Source organism: Echinops telfairi, unplaced genomic scaffold (genome assembly GCF_000313985.2).
Source record: "Echinops telfairi isolate 266 unplaced genomic scaffold, ASM31398v2 ScPeMD7_7425;HRSCAF=8463, whole genome shotgun sequence".
Taxonomy (NCBI): Eukaryota; Metazoa; Chordata; class Mammalia; order Afrosoricida; family Tenrecidae; genus Echinops; species Echinops telfairi.
Window position 1 is genome coordinate 7,492,503 of NW_022111325.1, and position 16,533 is coordinate 7,509,035.

Below are 16,533 nucleotides of genomic sequence, written 5' to 3' on the forward strand. Positions count from 1 at the left end.
TTCTTTAAAGAAAACAGAAAAAAGTACAATGAAAAGAATAAAGGACAGAAAGCACACATTGGCACAGATAAGAGTTCTCAACACAAGTAATCCAGGACAGATAAACCCTCCCGGAACAGGAGTGGGAGTGGTGATATCAGAAGGGTAGGGGGATGGCCCCGGAGGGGGAAGGGGGAGAAAGAGGGAACCCATCACAAGGTTGGATATATAGTCTGAACCCCAAAGGGGACGAATAACAGAAATGTGGGTGAAGGGAGACAATGGGCAGTGTAAGATATGAAATAACAACAACATTATATAATTGATCAAGGATTCACCGGGGGGGAGGGTGTGGTGCGGGGGTGGGAGTGGGGGGGGCGCGAAAAGAGCTGATACCAAGGGCTCAAGTAGAAAATGTTTTAGAAATGATGATGGCAACATATATATAAATATGCTTGGTACAACTGATGTATAGAGTGTTACAGGGGCTGTAAGAGTCCCCAATAAAGTGATTTAAAAAAAAAAAGACTGCTAGTCCAAGATTCAGGTAGCCATGTTGATGTGAGTCTCGGTGTGTTTGTAGCATGATCCAACCATGTGAACAGAATGCAGACATCAGAAGTCAACTTGACGGGTGAATGTGGAGCACATCCAAGTATCCAGGTTTCCATGTAAAACTAGCACAGATGGATAAATAAGGACTCAGGATTCTCATTCTTTACAATATTATGAAAATTTGTAAAAAAGAAAAGAAAAGAAAATTTGTTATGATCAGTAAAGTACTCAGTAGAAAAAAGTACAAAGAAAGATTAAAGGGAAACTCCTCTTTCTCCATGCATATGTGCAGGACTAACCATGACTCGTGCTTGGGAAGGCAGGATGTAATGAAGACAAACATTAACTGCTATAAAGATTCTATACAAAGTCAAGTACAAATCCTCAATATCGATGTTTCTCTAAAATATGACGTGTTGGTTGTGACATTCACCTGCAAGGCTCGTCAGACGGTAGTTTCTTCCTTGCAAACAGCCTGAAGCAATGCACAGATAGCTGTGATGCCAGCATATTAACCCTAACAGATTTTGTTTACATTTTAAACAAATGACCATATATTTTTCTGCTCTTCCACAAGCATCATACACAATAGATAACATCAATAACTGCAAATACCCTGCTTTTAGCACTGAAAGATTTAAAAACCCATCTGGCCAAAATCATGATTGCCAAACCTCATAACCTTGGGATAAAAGCTGAAAATTCATGACTCATTCAGCATGCATTGCAGAACTGTTTGTGGCCCACAGGTCCCGGCCAGGCACTGTTTGAAGGGCTGGGTGTAGAGTGATGAATCAGAAAGCAAAGTTCCTCCTCTTGGGGAGAAACAAACCAGCAGCAAGTCTGTAGTGAGACCATCTCAGAGGGTGTTCAAAGCTGTGAAGACAAATGCTGTCCTAGAGGAGGGGTAGAGGGCAGGGCTGTCTTTGATTTGACCTTGAGAGAGGCCTCTGAAAACAGGTGGACTTTTGAGGTAAGAGCTGCGGAACTGAATGGGGTTTCCAAAATCCAATTCAATTGATTGTATCTCAATAAAGTTGCTTTTGAGGCTGGGCTAAGTGACCCATAAATGATTTCAGAGAGGAACCTGGCAGTTTTCACCCTAACTCTAACCTTACATTGAAGGATTGTGTGATCCACATTCAACACCGTGACTGGGATTAGAACTCCTAAAATTGGGCAGGTGATAAGAACAGACAATTCACACACCAAGAGAAAGAATTCCAGAAAGCAAATAAACATACACACACACCCCAAATTATATATACATAATGCATGTTAAAGTTAGAAGATACTAAATTTCATCTACAGAGATGGCAAAAGATGGAAAGGCTGAAATTATTCTGTGCCCTCAAAGGTATAGAGAGAGACATCCGTACATCTCGCGGCTGGAAGATGGACAGGTCTTGCCAGCAATCTGAGAGAATCTTTAAAAGTTTTCAATTTGAGCACACATTTAAAGTACATATCTCTGACTCAGCAAGTAGGATCGATTCTACTGAAATAGGAGCCCAGGGGCCTAAAAGTGCATATGTACAAAGATGCCCAACTGCAGCAGTGTCTTCAATAGTTGGAAAGAATCCTACAAGCCCATCAGTTGTGGGAATGGTTGGGTAGGTCAAGCCACCGCAGAGGACAGGGTACCGTATAGAGCCAGGGAGCCCTATGTACAGGCCACGTTGATCAACGGAGAGAGAGGTGGATGGCTGTAACCCAAAAGGTAGGAGCGACCTTGGCTCGGGTGTCTATTCATATAAACAGAGGACAGCACCGGGAAGACTCGGCACCACACTCCGTAGCAGGAGCTTCAGCGGCAGGCAGGTGATTGTTGGAAAAGGAAGAGGAAGTTTTTCAAGGCTTAGCTTTACACACTTGTAATAGAGAAGAAAAATCCAATCTTTTAAAGAAATGTTGCATGCCGCTGAGTGGGCTCCCATTCATAGTGATCCCACGGGACAGAGCATTACTGGCCCACAGGGTTTCTTACGCTACCATCTTTAGGGAGTCATCACCACCTCCATTCTCCTGAGAAGCAGCTGGGGGTTCGAAAAGACCGACCTGTCAGTTAGCGAGGGAACACTCAACCACTGTCCCACCAGAGCAGGGGTGCTCAACCTTCCTAATGCTCGACCCTTTCATACAGTTCCTCATCTTGTGGTGACCCCCCACCCCCACCATAAAATTATTTTCTTCGCTACTTCATCACTGTTATTTTGCTAGTTATGAATCGGGTGACCCCTGTGAAGGGGTCGTTTGACCCCCAGTGGAGTTACCACCCCCAGGTTGGGAACCACCAATTACTAGATGATCATTCACCCAACAGGGAAGGCATGTGGAAGGAGCCCTGCGATGGCCCTAAGACATACAGATGTTTACAGGTATACTCTGTGTGTGTGTGTGTGTGTGTGTGTGTGTGTAAGTGCAGCTAAAATGTAACTGAGTGGCTATCAAAATGACAGGATGGGGGAAATGGAGCTGGCAAGCATTATTTTTAAATGTTTGTAAATGAAAGAAATACGTAACTGCTCTCAGGAAGGAGGTGGAATAGAAATTCCGGCCAAGCAACTTAGAACGATGTCAGTGAAAGGGAAAGACAGAGGTAAGGGTGTCATTTTGAGATGAGGAAATGCATGTTATCACACGGAAAATCTCGTTCTTAGTCTCACAAGTAGAGCTGCACGCTCAGCCGACTTTAAGACGGCCTTATGCACAAGCCGAACCCAAAGCCAAACACACTGCCATGGCGTTCATTCGGACTGCTAGCGACTCTATAGGAGTACAACTGGCGCCACCGCCAACGGTCCTGGAGGCAGCCGGCCACGTCTTTCTTCCAGGGAGCCGCAGTCGAGCACTTCAGCACTGCGCTATCAGGACGCCGCAGACACCAAGCCTAGCCAAACTCCCTGCCCTTGAGTGGCTTGTCCTCCTAACGAGCCGATGGGTAGGATGGGGTAGCACTGCCCCTGTGGGTTTCTGAGACGGTCACTCTTGACGGGCGTGGAAAACCTCATGGTTCTCCCACAGAGCAGCTGCTGGATTTGAACTGCTGGCTTGCTTTGCAGTGAGCAGCCTGATCTGCACACCAGGGCTCCTCCTTACAAACATGCCGACCCTGGATGCAAGCTAGTCACTGAGCACAGACTGAACGTGTCGGGCCTGGTGCTTTGCCTCCATTTGAATCCTCACTTCCGTCGGAGCTTGCTCAAGGTTACAGAGCTGGCCCTCAGAGGAGCCGGAATTCAGCCCCCTATCTGAAGCCTCTGCTGTATCACCTCCTACGATTTCCAGATAAGACTCAACGCTGCTGGGCAAGCGGGCCTCCCGAAGAACCTGCTCACAGCCCGAGCACCTCCTAGGCGAGCCAGCTCTCTGGGGTGCCTCTAAGGCTCAGGAATCCGTAAACAAGTTGGGACTTTCTTCTAGTTTTGCTCTCAGACTGGAATCCACTTGAACCATCTCCAAAACCAAAGATGGAGACTTCAGGAGTTTCCGTTAGAATTGCCCGGAGGCCTTTGTGATAACTGACCACCAGGGCTGGTTGCCATGGCGCCCACAGGCCCTGGTGGGGGGAGGGGGAGCCTCAGAGTGTCCTGAAGCCAGTCCTTCCCTCCCCGCTCCCACTGCGTTTCCCACCTGTTGAGCTCCTGTGGCCTCCTAGACACCTAGGTAGTAGCCTCCACCTCTTGTTGCTCAGGGCCCTCACACTTCCTCAACTCCATCTCATCACGCTTTCCCTCGCCCCTCACGTCTTCCCACCTCTGGGTGCCCTCGTGCCGGACACAGCCTCCTCCAGCCTTTTATTCCTGGTCCCACGGTTTCTCCCGCTTGTGTCTCATCTCTGGCCTCTCATCTCTTCCCCTGGGCTCCGCCTCAGTCCTCGCCTCCCTCCCCTCTCCTTTACATCTCGGCCACTCTCTGCTCTCCTTCTCTCTCCTGCCACTTCATTCTCCTTATCCCTTCACTCCAGTCCTCTCCCCGTCTCTTGTCATTCATTTCATTGCTCCCTCCCTCCCTCCCTCGCTCTCTAAGCTTTCCAACCACCCAGTGAGCTGGCTCTGCCCGCTCTCTTCCAGGAAAATGATGGGGCCCGAGAACAAAGATCAATGGGCAGAGACTGCTTACCAGCTGAGGTCAACGCCAAGGTCTAGTAGGGCCTCGAATGCTGGAAGGAAAATACAGACGAAGAAGAAAAACAAGAAAAAAAACATAGAGGACCTGAAGAAGGAAGTGGTCATGGTAAGAACATCCATGATCGGTGCTGACAACTGGCCCTCGAAAAACTCTCTCCCTCGACCCTTTGAATCTGGTCTTGAGACCCAATTGCACAGGCCAGCGCCATCTTCTCCCTCAGCGTGCTTCTCCCCACCCCCACCCCACCCCCACCTGGCGGAAGCGATCTGGGCTCACCTTTCCTCTCGATGACTCTGTCCCCTCAGGATGACCACAAATTGACATTGGAACAGCTGAGCACCAAATATTCCGTGAACCTGGCAAGGGTAAGTGAAGGGCGCTCCCTGAGGGAGGCAGAGGGGTCCCCTTCTCGGCTGCTACGGCTCAGAAAACCAAATAAACTCACTACCATCAAGGTGATTCGAACTCACCTCTATAGGACAGAGTAGAACTGTAAATCGTCATGAGGGTAGAAAGCCTCATCATCATTCTCCTGAGGAGTGGCCGGTGGTTTTGAACTGCCGACGTTGAGGATAGCAGCCCAACGTGTAACCCAGATTGCCATTAGGACTGTCAGTGTAAAAGCAGAGCTAGAAATCAAGTCCCTTCACTTAGAACCCAGTGTTCTTGCCTCTTAACTTGTCAGGCCAAGTTCCATAAGGCATGTACTTGGGGAAAGATGGTAGTGGTCACTAGTCCCGGAGAGGTCCGTGCTAGGAAAGAGAATGGGCATAGTTTAGCCAAGTGACTCGCAGACTTTTTGGACTCGGCTCCTTTACATTCTTATACATTATTGAGACCACACTCTCACGAACTTCTGCTGCTGTGGGTTACATCAACCGATATTTACCATATCATAAATGAAAACTGAGAGATTTAAAAGATACTTAAGGATTCATTGAAAAATAACAAGAGCAAGCTCATTATACCTGCAGAATTAGGAAAGCAATATTTTTATGACACATTCCCATGTTTCCCAAAGCAAAAAGAAACTAGTGTCATTATTTCATATCTTGGCAAACCACCTTCATGTCTATGTTTTCATTTGTTTGCTTTTTTTAATAGAAGAGAGCTGGATTTCCATCTTTTCTGCATTTAGTCAGCTGGGAAATCCCATTGTCCATTCTTAAGAGAGAGACAGTGAAGAACAAATAATGACTTAGCATGATTATAAAAATTATTTGACCTTATAGACTCCGTGAAAGGTCTTGGGAACTCCAGGGCTTCCCAGACCACACCTGGAGAACTGGCTTCTCGGTAAAACTCATCACCATGACCACAGTTGCTGAAGCTACTACTGCCACGAGTCCTAGGACCCACAAATGCAAAGCTGGCGTCAAACCCTCGATGTACGCCTGCCTCTGAGCTCTAGACTTTCTCTTCTGGAGAGGCTTAGTACGACCATCTGACTGTAAGCTCTGAGGAGCATGGAGGCCTTGTATTTTTTTTTAATTAAATTTAAAAAAATTTTTTTGAAAAAGCATCAAGTTTAAAAAGCAAATCTTTTTTTTTCTTTTTGCCTTGATAAGATATTTATTAGATTGCATTTCATAGAATTACATGGTCAGTAATTTCGTGTATTTTTTTTCTTTTTTTTTTAATCAATTTATTGGGGCTCATACAATTCACAATACATAGATCAATTGTGTAAAGCACATCTATACATTTGTTGCCCTCATTATTCCCAAAATTCGCTTTCCTCTTGGGTTCCCGGAACCAGCTCATTTTCCTTTTTTCCCCTCCCCCTCCCTTCCTCCTCTCCCTCTCCCCCATACACCCTTGATAATTTATAAATTATTATTGTATCTTATATTACACTGTCCAGCGTCTCCCTTCACCCACCCCTCTGCTGCCCATCCCCAAGAGAGGAGGTTATATGTAGCTCCCTGTGATCCATTCCCCCTTTCTACACCCCCTTTCCCTCCTGGTATTGCCACTGTCACCCCTGGTCCTGAGAGGTTCATCTGTCCTAGATTCCCTGCGTTTCCAGTTCCCATCTGTACCGCTGTGCATCATCTGGTCTAACCAGGTCTGCAAGGCAAAATTAGGGTCCTGGTAGTTGGGGGGAGGGGCTTGTATTTTTATTAAACTTGTATGTTTGTTAGGGGGTAAGGTGTGATTGGCAGGAATTGAATTTGTTTTATGATACTGGTAGATTCTACCGATATTTCCGTGTAAGAAAACATCACACACTGAAGCCTAGAGTGAGAACTTAACGCTTTCTAGTATTGAGTGAAGGGTTTGCCTACTTCTAAGTGACTCTCTCAACATTGAGTCTGGTATTCTATCATTAACTTGACCTTGTGCTTTGTCATCATTTTATCTTAGAATTCGTTGTCTACTTTTATCTCCCCATTGGAGTTTGATACCATCTCGTTGACTCCAGCTCATGGGGTTCCCCACGTGCCAGAGAGCCTACCGTGCTCCATGGAGTTGTCTTGACTACAATCTTTTTTTTTTTCTTTTAATAAATCATTTGAGGAAGGCTCTTACAGCTCTTAAAACAATCCGTACATCAATTGTATCAAGCACATCTGTACATATGTTGCCATCATCATTTCCCAAACATTTTCTTTCTACTGAGCCCTTGGTATCAGCTCCTCTTTTTTTCCCTTCCTCCACCACCCTTCCACCCTCAACTACAATCTTAAGGGAAGCAGATTGTCAGGTCTTTCTTCCGCGGCATTGCTGGGTGGGTTTGAAGCACCAAACTTTAGAGTAGTGGTTCTCAACCTTCCTAATGCTGCAACCCTTTAATACAGTTCCTCCTGTTGTGGTAAGCCCCCCAACCACAAAATTATTTTCATTGCTACTTCATCCCTGTAATTTTGCTACTGTTATGAATCATCATGTAAATAAGCACTTGATATGCATGAAGTATTTTCATTGTTACAAATTGAACATAATTAAATAATAGTGATGAATCATAAAAACAATATGTAATTATATATTGTGAAATATTTATTTCTAATGACAAATAAATTAAATTTTATCTTGAAGCATGGTGTAGTATGGGTAAAAGTCTTCATGCTGGGGACTCGTATGTGGGCGTATCAGCATGTGAGTGGACCCACCTGGAGACAGATAGGATAGAAGAGTGGTGTCTCGGTTCCTAAGACCATCGGAAATAGGTGTTTTTCCTTGGTCATCAGCGACCCCTATGAAAGGATCATTCGACCCCCAAAGGGGTCTCGACCCACGGGTTGAGGACCGCTGCTGTAGAGGATCAGTAGATGAGCACAAGCCATCAGAGCTGGTGGTTCCAACCCGCTGGTCGGTACCACCCAAGAAAAGGCCTGGCGACCTGTTTCCGTGAAGATGACAGCCCAGAAAGCCCTACGGAGCAACCCCCCTCTGTACACCGGGGTCGTCAGGAGCCGGAATTGAGTCCGTGGCAGCCAGCCGCAATAACGGGGGAGGAGAGGCCATGCATACTCCTTTTGATATCCTCAGCACCTATAAGTCCCAAGATAGGTGTTCAAAAACATTTATGAACTGATCCGTCCATGAAAGACTCTTCTTACGTGCACGCTGTAAAAGACGCCCCTCCATCAAGATGTTCCTTCTGTAAATGTTAAACCCCCACCCCAACTAGGGAGCACTCCCAGACCCGCCGAGAGCTGCTGTGAGCTAGAGGCGGCAGGTGTGGGATCTGAAGTGAGATTTTCTTTTCCTTCCAGACGACTGCTTCCCTTCTCACAGCTCTCCCCCGCCCCTCTTCTCTCCCACACAGGGCCTCACTCCGGAACAGGCTCAGCAGATCCTAGCGCGAGAGGGACACAATGTACTCACTCCACCCCCCACCACTCCAGAATGGGTCAAGTTCTGCAAACAGATGTTCGGTGGCTTCTCCATGCTGCTGTGGACTGGCTCCATCCTCTGCTTTGTGGCCTATGGCATCGAGTCCTATTTTTATAGTGAGAGCCTCAAAGACAACGTGAGTCTGTTCCACTACTACTGTCCAACCCAGAGCCCACTCGGCCGCTGATACAATCCTGCTCAGCGCCCTAGCATTCCTGATGCCCCGACCCCAATCTCTCATACTCCTCCCCGGCCTTTGTCGGGGAACGGGAGTCCGTCTTGGTTCCCCTAGCCTGATGTTTTGGACCACGGGACACATGGTTTCCCCAGACACTTGCTCCAGTTGACAATCTCCCGAACTGGCCATCTAAGTACTTTGTAGTCTCTTTCTCCAGTCCCTAGAATTGAAACCTCCTTATCTCCACCTTCCCCCCTGCCCTGCCATGACGAGCAGTCCCGGAAAGGAAGATCTATAGGCCTTTGATCTGGGATTTCGCAGACCCCTCACCACAGCTCAGCGATCCTTCAGGGAGAGGTCAGGTCTGAGAGCCCCATCACAGCCTCTTCTCCAACAGGATCCTATGGTTTCTTCTGCTTAGACAAATGGCTGCTGCCCTGGCAAGCTGATTTTCTGGGGAGAGAGGGAGGAAGAAGCGGACCTAATGATAAATCCTTTCTCTCCCCACCTGTAGCTGTACCTGGGGACGGTCCTAGCCATTGTGGTCATCATCACCGGCTGCTTCTCCTACTATCAGGAGGCCAAGAGCTCCAAGATCATGGAGTCTTTTAAGAAGTTGGTGCCAGAGGTAGGCCTGGTGCGGGCGGACCTGGTGCAGGGCGGCATGGAATGTGCAGGGCGGAATGGCACAACCATGGAGTCCCCGAGAGAGCGCTGTCCTGGGATGAGTGAACTGAATGGGGCCAGTGATGAGGGTGGGGTTCTTTGAGGTCCTCTGTCAATGGCCAAGAAGTCCTTGGGGGGAAGGCTGCGGCACTCTGAGACGGGCACACCACCACTTAGGACGCACGCTAGCGTGGAAGCCATAACCTGACGCTAATCCTAAGGAACTGCCATACAAGCCCAAATGAACATACTCTATGGGGGGAAAAGGACAGGGGCCCCTTAGACACGGTTCAAAGCTAGAACCAAGCCCAGCCCTGGAGACGGCCTGCAGTCAACAACAGAAGCGAGCTCCTGTGAACGATTGAAGGATGAGAGCAGAAGCAAGTGCAGAAAGGCAGGGAGGGGCAGGAAAGATGGGGGAGTGGAAAGGGAGAACCCAGGGAGGAAGCGGCAAGAACGCAGTACCATGAGAGGATTGCAACTAAGCTCGTGAGGCAAAATGTGTCTTCACGGTTGAGCGGAAGATTCATTTGCTCTGAAAACTTTCTCCCAACCCCCAGTAAAATATCTTTAAAAGGCTGGATTCCATACCATGTCAATGGCGTAAAAGACAACAGCTGTGTAACTGGTCCAGGTCAAAGGAGGCTAGAGAAGTGTCACAACTGAAGCCAATACCTGGCTGGGGCTGGAGCCTGGTTCTGGAGGTGTAAGGGATACTGCTGGGTCAGCTGAGAGAGCTAGAATACAGACAGCAGGTTGGGTAGAAGCCTTGCCTCAATGTGAAATCAACCACAGTAGAAAACGATACGGTGATTCTGTTAGAGAATGGTCTATATTCTTGGGAAGTACACACTGACTTACTTAAGGCAAAGGGCATGATATATGTAACTGACCCTCAAAGAACATACACGTGCATGTGTGCATGTGTGTGTGCATGTGTGCGTATGTGCGTGTGTGTATGCATGTATGTATGTGCATGTGTGTGTTTGAGAGAGCAGCTTGCTGGTATCAAATCAACCCTGACTCCTAGCCGCCCTAGAGACAAGAAGCCTCCTCTTTCTCCAGCAGAGCGGCTGCTAATTTCAAACTCCTGGCCTTGTGGTTAGCAGCTCAATGCATAATCCACAATGCTACCACGGCTCCATGAGGAGAGAGCCAAGTCAAAGTAAACGGATACGATGTTAGCAGGTGAACACAGGCAAGAGTCGGACAAGTGTGCTGGGCACCATGTTTATTCTTACAACTTTTAGAACACGCAGAATGATGTCCAAATGACTTTCTTGAAGTACTCTGGGATAAGATGCCAGCAGACAGAGATTCCTAGACACGGGGGTGGGGGGGTGGGTGGAGGTGGGGGGGGGATTGAAAAGGAAGGAGCACCGCAGTTTCTCAGCACACTCGGATTCTAGGCCTGAAGCCAGGCCTTCCCTTTGCCTTGACTGGTGGCAGGGCCCGATCTCCAACTTGGGGAATCCTTCAGGGGAAAGTTCTCTGGTAGAACGGGCTGAGTGTGAACACTGTGTCATTTAGCGTTCGCTGCCCAACAACCCTCCCCAAGCTGAGTGAACTTCAAAGAGAAACAAATCCATGATTTTTCGCTCCTCTGTTGGTTGGCTGAGCTGTCCTTTCAGTCTGGATTGGTGTCACCTAGGGCTGGGTGGCCTAAGACCACCTCAGTGTCATGCCTGGGGCCTCGGCTAGGCTGGTGAGGGTAGCCGGGGCCCCTCTGCTCCTGTTTCTCCCCCCAGCAGGCTGGCACGGGCTTGCTCGGGTAGGGCAGAACCTTTGACAGCAGCAAGAGGGGAGTCCCCATACTGTGCTGGTCACATGTCCCAGTACCTGGTAGACTGAACTCAGACCACACTCACTGCCATCGAGTCGATTCCTGCTCGCAGTGGCCCGACTGGACAGAGTAAAACTGCCCCTGTGGATTCACAAAGCTGCAGCTCTTTAGGGTGGGGTACTGAGTCTCGTTTTCTCCCAAGAAGAGATGGTGGGTTCAAACTGCCAACCTTGTGGCTAGGCTAACCTGTAACCCATCCCACCACCAGAGTTCTCCCATAAACGAAAGCAAGCCCAATATATTACCGAGCCCAGATATGAGGGTTAGAGAGATAGATCACATCCCTTAAGGTAAGAAGCATCAAAGCCATGCTATAAAGGACCCCGTGAACAGTGAGGGCAGGAATCTGCCGTCTACCCAAGAGCCCTTCAGGTTTGATGCAGTGGGTGGTGCTAAGAAAGGGAAATGGGATGGGAGGAAGCCAAGAGCAGGAGGGTGTGGGCTCGGAGCAGGATGAGAGACGCAGGTGCACTGTCTCCCCGTAGCAAGCCCTGGTGATCCGAGGAGGAGAAAAGATGCAGATTGAGGTCCAAGATGTGGTGCTGGGAGACCTGGTAGAAGTGAAGGGAGGAGACCGCATCCCGGCTGACCTCCGCCTCATCTCTGCCCAAGGATGTAAGGTACGGGAAGGTGGGTGGCCTGGGGAGCGGGCTGCAGGTGTTCTTAGGACACTGTGGTGAAAGAAAGCAGGATCTGACCACTCAGGCCCTGGTAGAGGTTACAAGTGAAAAACTGGGGTTAGAGAAACTAAGAGCCTAGTGAGTCTATGTCGGTATCTCTCTGTGTGTCAACAACTCAGACGGTGGCGGACTACACTGTGTCCCCTTTATCAATGTGCCCCCTTTATCAATCGACCTGCCTTCTGCCCCCATGGTCACCTCATGACTCTCCCATCTTCCCTCCCATCCCAGGTGGACAACTCTTCCTTGACTGGAGAGTCAGAGCCCCAGAGCCGCTCCCCCGAGTTCACCCATGAGAACCCGCTGGAGACCCGAAACATCTGCTTCTTCTCCACCAACTGCGTGGAAGGTGAATGTCGCAGCAGCAGCAGTTGCCAAGGATCTAAAAGCAGGGGTTGGAACAGCGAGGGCTTTGAGGCCTCTCCACCTTCTATGAGGTGCTAAATAATCTAGGTTCTCCCTCACAGGTGACTTTTGGTGAAATGGCCTCTCAAAGCCGCCATGTTTCCATCTATCCAAGGGTCACACTGAGAGTCCTACACCATAAACGAGCCCTACAGACTGCCAGAGGAACAGACACAGCTGCGTAGGACTGGCGGACAGCCAGAGTGCTCCTCAGAAGGGAGGGCGGTGAGACTTGTCTCAGGTGCTCTGGACACGTGTTGAGGAGGCCCGGGTACCCAGAGCAGGGCATCGTGCCTGGGAAAGTCAAGGTCGGCGAAAAACGAGGAAGACTCGCAACAGTCGCACTGACACAGTGGCTGCGCAGTGGGCTGCAGCATCGGTGGTGGGGCTGGCGCAGGACCGGGCCGCGTGTTGTCCCATTGCACTTGGGCTTGCTAGGAGTCCAAACTCACTGGACAGCACCTGGCAGCAATAACCAGATGGGCTTGGGTGTGAATTCATTGAGATAGGATAGAGAGAAAATGCTTGGCTCCAAAGGCCTACCGAGCACACCTGAAGTGCCCTGTAATTGTCCGTTCTGATTGTCCTAGTTAGTGGCCGGCGCAGAAAAAACTCCCCGCCATCGAACCAATTTCAACTCATAGCAACCCTATAGGACAAAGGAGAACTGCCTGTGTGGGGTTCTGAAGCTGCAAATCCCCACGGGAGAAGACAGCCTCATCTTTCTCCCGCAGAGCAACGGAGGACTTTGAACTGCTGAGCTTGCGGTTAACAGTCCAGTGGGTAGCCCACTCTGCCACAAGGGCCTCTTAAGGTGAGGTGACCAGATTCTAACATTGGTCAAGTGGGACACCAGCAGGACACCATTGATAAAACTCATATCCTGGCGAAATAGCCACATGGCAGCTGAAAACTGTATACCCTACCTTGTCATGCATTCTTTCCAAAAATCGGGACGCGGGAAAAATTGTTAAAAATCAGACTGTCCCTCCAAAAACGGGGTGTCTGGTCACCTTACCTTAAGCGGCACAGAAGGGAGGAGAATGATTCAGCCAGGCTAGGTCGTCCCTTCCTCAGGTAAGCCCACAGTTCTCCCAACCATCCCCCACTCCGAGAGGACATTCACAGTAGATGTGAGTTATCAGAGGTGCCACTCAGACTTTGGCTTTGCCCGGGAATCAAAGACATCCTCGGACCGGAGAGAGTTCCAGGCAAGAAGGCAACAAAAGACTCAGTGTGACTGTCAACCTCACCGACACCCTTTCCCTTTACCGTGGCCTGCGAGGCTCCCTGGGGCACACTGCAAAGCCACGCTCCGTGCTTAAGGATGAATGGGCATCTGAGTATTAGCTCTTTTAAAATGGAACATGTCAGGAGTCCCAGGGGGTGCAAATGGATAAGCGCTCAGCTGCTAATCAAAAGGCCGATGGTTCAAGTCCAAGCAGAGCCACTTCCGGCGCAAGGGCTGGTGACCTGCAGCGACTGAAAACGTGGTGGAGCCTAGTTCTAATCTGACACACATGGAGCTACCAGGAGGCCATCCCATCGGCATGGCTTTGATCTTTCAGTGTGTATCAAGTGCGACAGACGGCCCTCTGATCCGCAGCACTCTACAGCACACACTATCCCTACATCTCATGTGAAGAAGTGAAAGTTCAAAGAAATTGGGTCCTCTATCCAAGAACCCAAGTCAAGAAAGCTTTTTATTTCTGCCCCCACCATACACACACCTATGTTCATTGCTGCTTTATTCACAATAGCACATAAATAGAAACAAGTGGAATGGGCATCAACAGATGAGTGGGTAACCAAATCAGTGATGCAGACTTAAAATGTGCCAGGACACAGCCATACAGAGCAAGTCTGCAAAGCCCCGTATGGCAGGGATGGAGATAAGCACCTAAGGTCAGACATGGTGCGGTCCTGCTTTTGTAAGAATAGATAGATAGAGACCATTGCTCACTGGTGGTTCTCAGGAGAGGTGGGAAGGAGAAAGTAGATTTCAATTATGTGTCCAATCATACAATGAAAAGCCATTGTCATTTGGCGGGGATTCTAATGCAGCTTTGTCGCCAAAGCCCACGCTCTTTCCACACTCTAGCCTAAAACAAAATAAAATAAAAGCTAGTGGCCCCTCACTATAAAATTATTTTATTTGAAAGAGTAACATTAAGACTGAGCACTGAGGGAAAAAAAAATCTAAGCTGAAAATGTAATATATATTAAAATAGGTAAATTAATTTTGACAGAATGGTGCTAGTTAGCAAACATGCCCTCGACTCCCAAAGAGGATCTATTATGACCTTTTAGTAAGAAAATTTCTCAGATTTGTTCTTCCAAAATATGCTTCAGAGGTAGGAGGGCAGTGACATTCCCTCTGGAAAATGGATCAGAGCAGAGGAAGGTTAGGGAGTCCTGGTGGCATAGTGGTTGCAAGCTGGGCTGCTCACCACTAGGTCAGCAGTTCAAAACCACCAGCGGCTCTAAGGGAGAAAGATAAGACCTTCCACTCCCCCAAAGGGTTGCAGTCTCGGAAACCCACAAGAGCAGTTCTACCCCGTGCTCCAGGGCCACTGTGAGTCCGCACCGTCCTACTGTCCATTATACTTAATACATTTGTCAAATCTGTGATTCCATTCTTGGAAACATTTTTTCAAACTCATCTTTTGGATGGCCGACAGCACCTCCCTCGTTTTTCTCTTCGCCTCTTCAACTCTGTCAGATCGCTGTCCTTTCCTGCCCCGCTTCATTCGCAGAAACAAAAAAAAGTCACACAGAGTGGGGTCAGGTGAGTCAGGTGGGTGGGACAAGAGAGGCATGCTGGGGTTTTTTGGCCAAAAACTGGAGCACTGAGATGGCGGTTTGAGCAGCTGCATTGTCATAGTGGCAAAACCAGTCCCCTGTCTGCCTCAAACCAAGCCCTTTTGCTGCACACTGTTACTTATGCAATCTTTTCAAAACCTCTAAATAGAAAGCTTGATTAGCAGTCTGACCTGGTAGAACGAACTCCAAATGCACTATCCCCCTCACATCAAAACCACAAATGAGCATCGATTTTGGGGGGTAGCCCTCAGACATCTTCACTGAGGATGAGCTATCTCTTGGGCACAGATGGAAGGTGGGTGAAGGAGCCAGTCTGGCCTGGGATACTCAAAGCTTCACCCTTGGAGCCACCACATGTCTTCAGATACGTTAGGGTTCATCATTAAATTCCATCTCTCCCAGCATGAGATAACCGTCACAGAAGGAATACAAATGAATGCTTAAACCAGGGGTCCTCAAACTACAGCCCCCGGGCCACATGTGGCTCACCGAGGATGTTTATCTGGCCGGCCGGGTGTTTTTTGTCCCCACTTTTTTTACTTGAAAATAAGCTATGTGCAGTGTGCATAGGAATTTGTTCATATTTTTTTAAACTATAGTCTGGCCCTCCAACGGATCTGAGGGACAGTGAACTGGTCCCCTGTTTAAAAAGTTTGAGGACCCCTGGATTAAACTAAACCATGGCCTGAGGTGAGTTATGCACTGGGTTGCTAACCGCAAGGTCAGGGGTTCACGTCCACCAGACGAACCACAGGAACAAGACGAGGCTTTCTACTCCCGAACGATGCATGTACAGTCTTGGAAACCCACAGCACAGAGGCAGCCGCCCTCGATCCCATCCATCGAGTCACACTACGGATGAGTCGGAATCGACTCGATAGCAGTGAGTTTGGCTTTTGTTGTAGTATTTTTGTTTCGAGTTTGGGCCGCACAAACTAGACAGCTTTTGCTGTGCATGATTACTCGGCAGCTCTCAATTATTTTGGCATCCTCCTTTCATCAGTAACCAATGGGAGCCTCACTCGAGGGCCGCATACTGCGACCCTCTCCAGAACTCCTCCTGCACCTCCGCATCGGCTCCACGAGGACCCGCCTCTCAGAGCCAAACGGCTGAAAGTGTCCTTAGAAGCGCGGACCACCTGCTGCTCTGTCTGTGCTGTGAGGTTTCTGGGTGCTGCCAAGTTAACGCCACCCGAGTGAAGTGGCACGTGTGTTTGACGTGAGTCCTTCTGCAGGCCCTAAATCCATACCAAGGAAGAGAAGAACCACATCGGAGTGCTTCTCTGCTGTTCTGAGCACATTTAAAAGCACTCGCTTCTGCCTCACAGCTTTGCAGCTACTTTCATCCCATTTTAAAGAAGGAGTTGGGTCTAAGAGAGTTCAAGCAACTCACTCCCCTGGGAGCAAATACCTAAGAAATTGGAAAGTTGGAC

General features: G+C 48.8%; 1 protein-coding gene across 1 annotated transcript in view; it reads left to right on the forward strand.

Moving 5' to 3' along the window:
• Window positions 1-4,614: 4,614 nt before the first annotated feature.
• Window positions 4,615-16,533, forward strand: part of LOC101648541 (sodium/potassium-transporting ATPase subunit alpha-4) — a 50,864-nt gene continuing 38,945 nt past the window's right edge. The window contains exons 1-6 of the mRNA XM_045298372.1: window positions 4,615-4,770; window positions 4,971-5,030; window positions 8,438-8,641; window positions 9,198-9,311; window positions 11,678-11,812; window positions 12,104-12,221. Coding sequence (XP_045154307.1) covers window positions 4,615-4,770; window positions 4,971-5,030; window positions 8,438-8,641; window positions 9,198-9,311; window positions 11,678-11,812; window positions 12,104-12,221 — 787 coding nt within the window. The remainder of the gene's footprint in view (window positions 4,771-4,970; window positions 5,031-8,437; window positions 8,642-9,197; window positions 9,312-11,677; window positions 11,813-12,103; window positions 12,222-16,533) is intronic.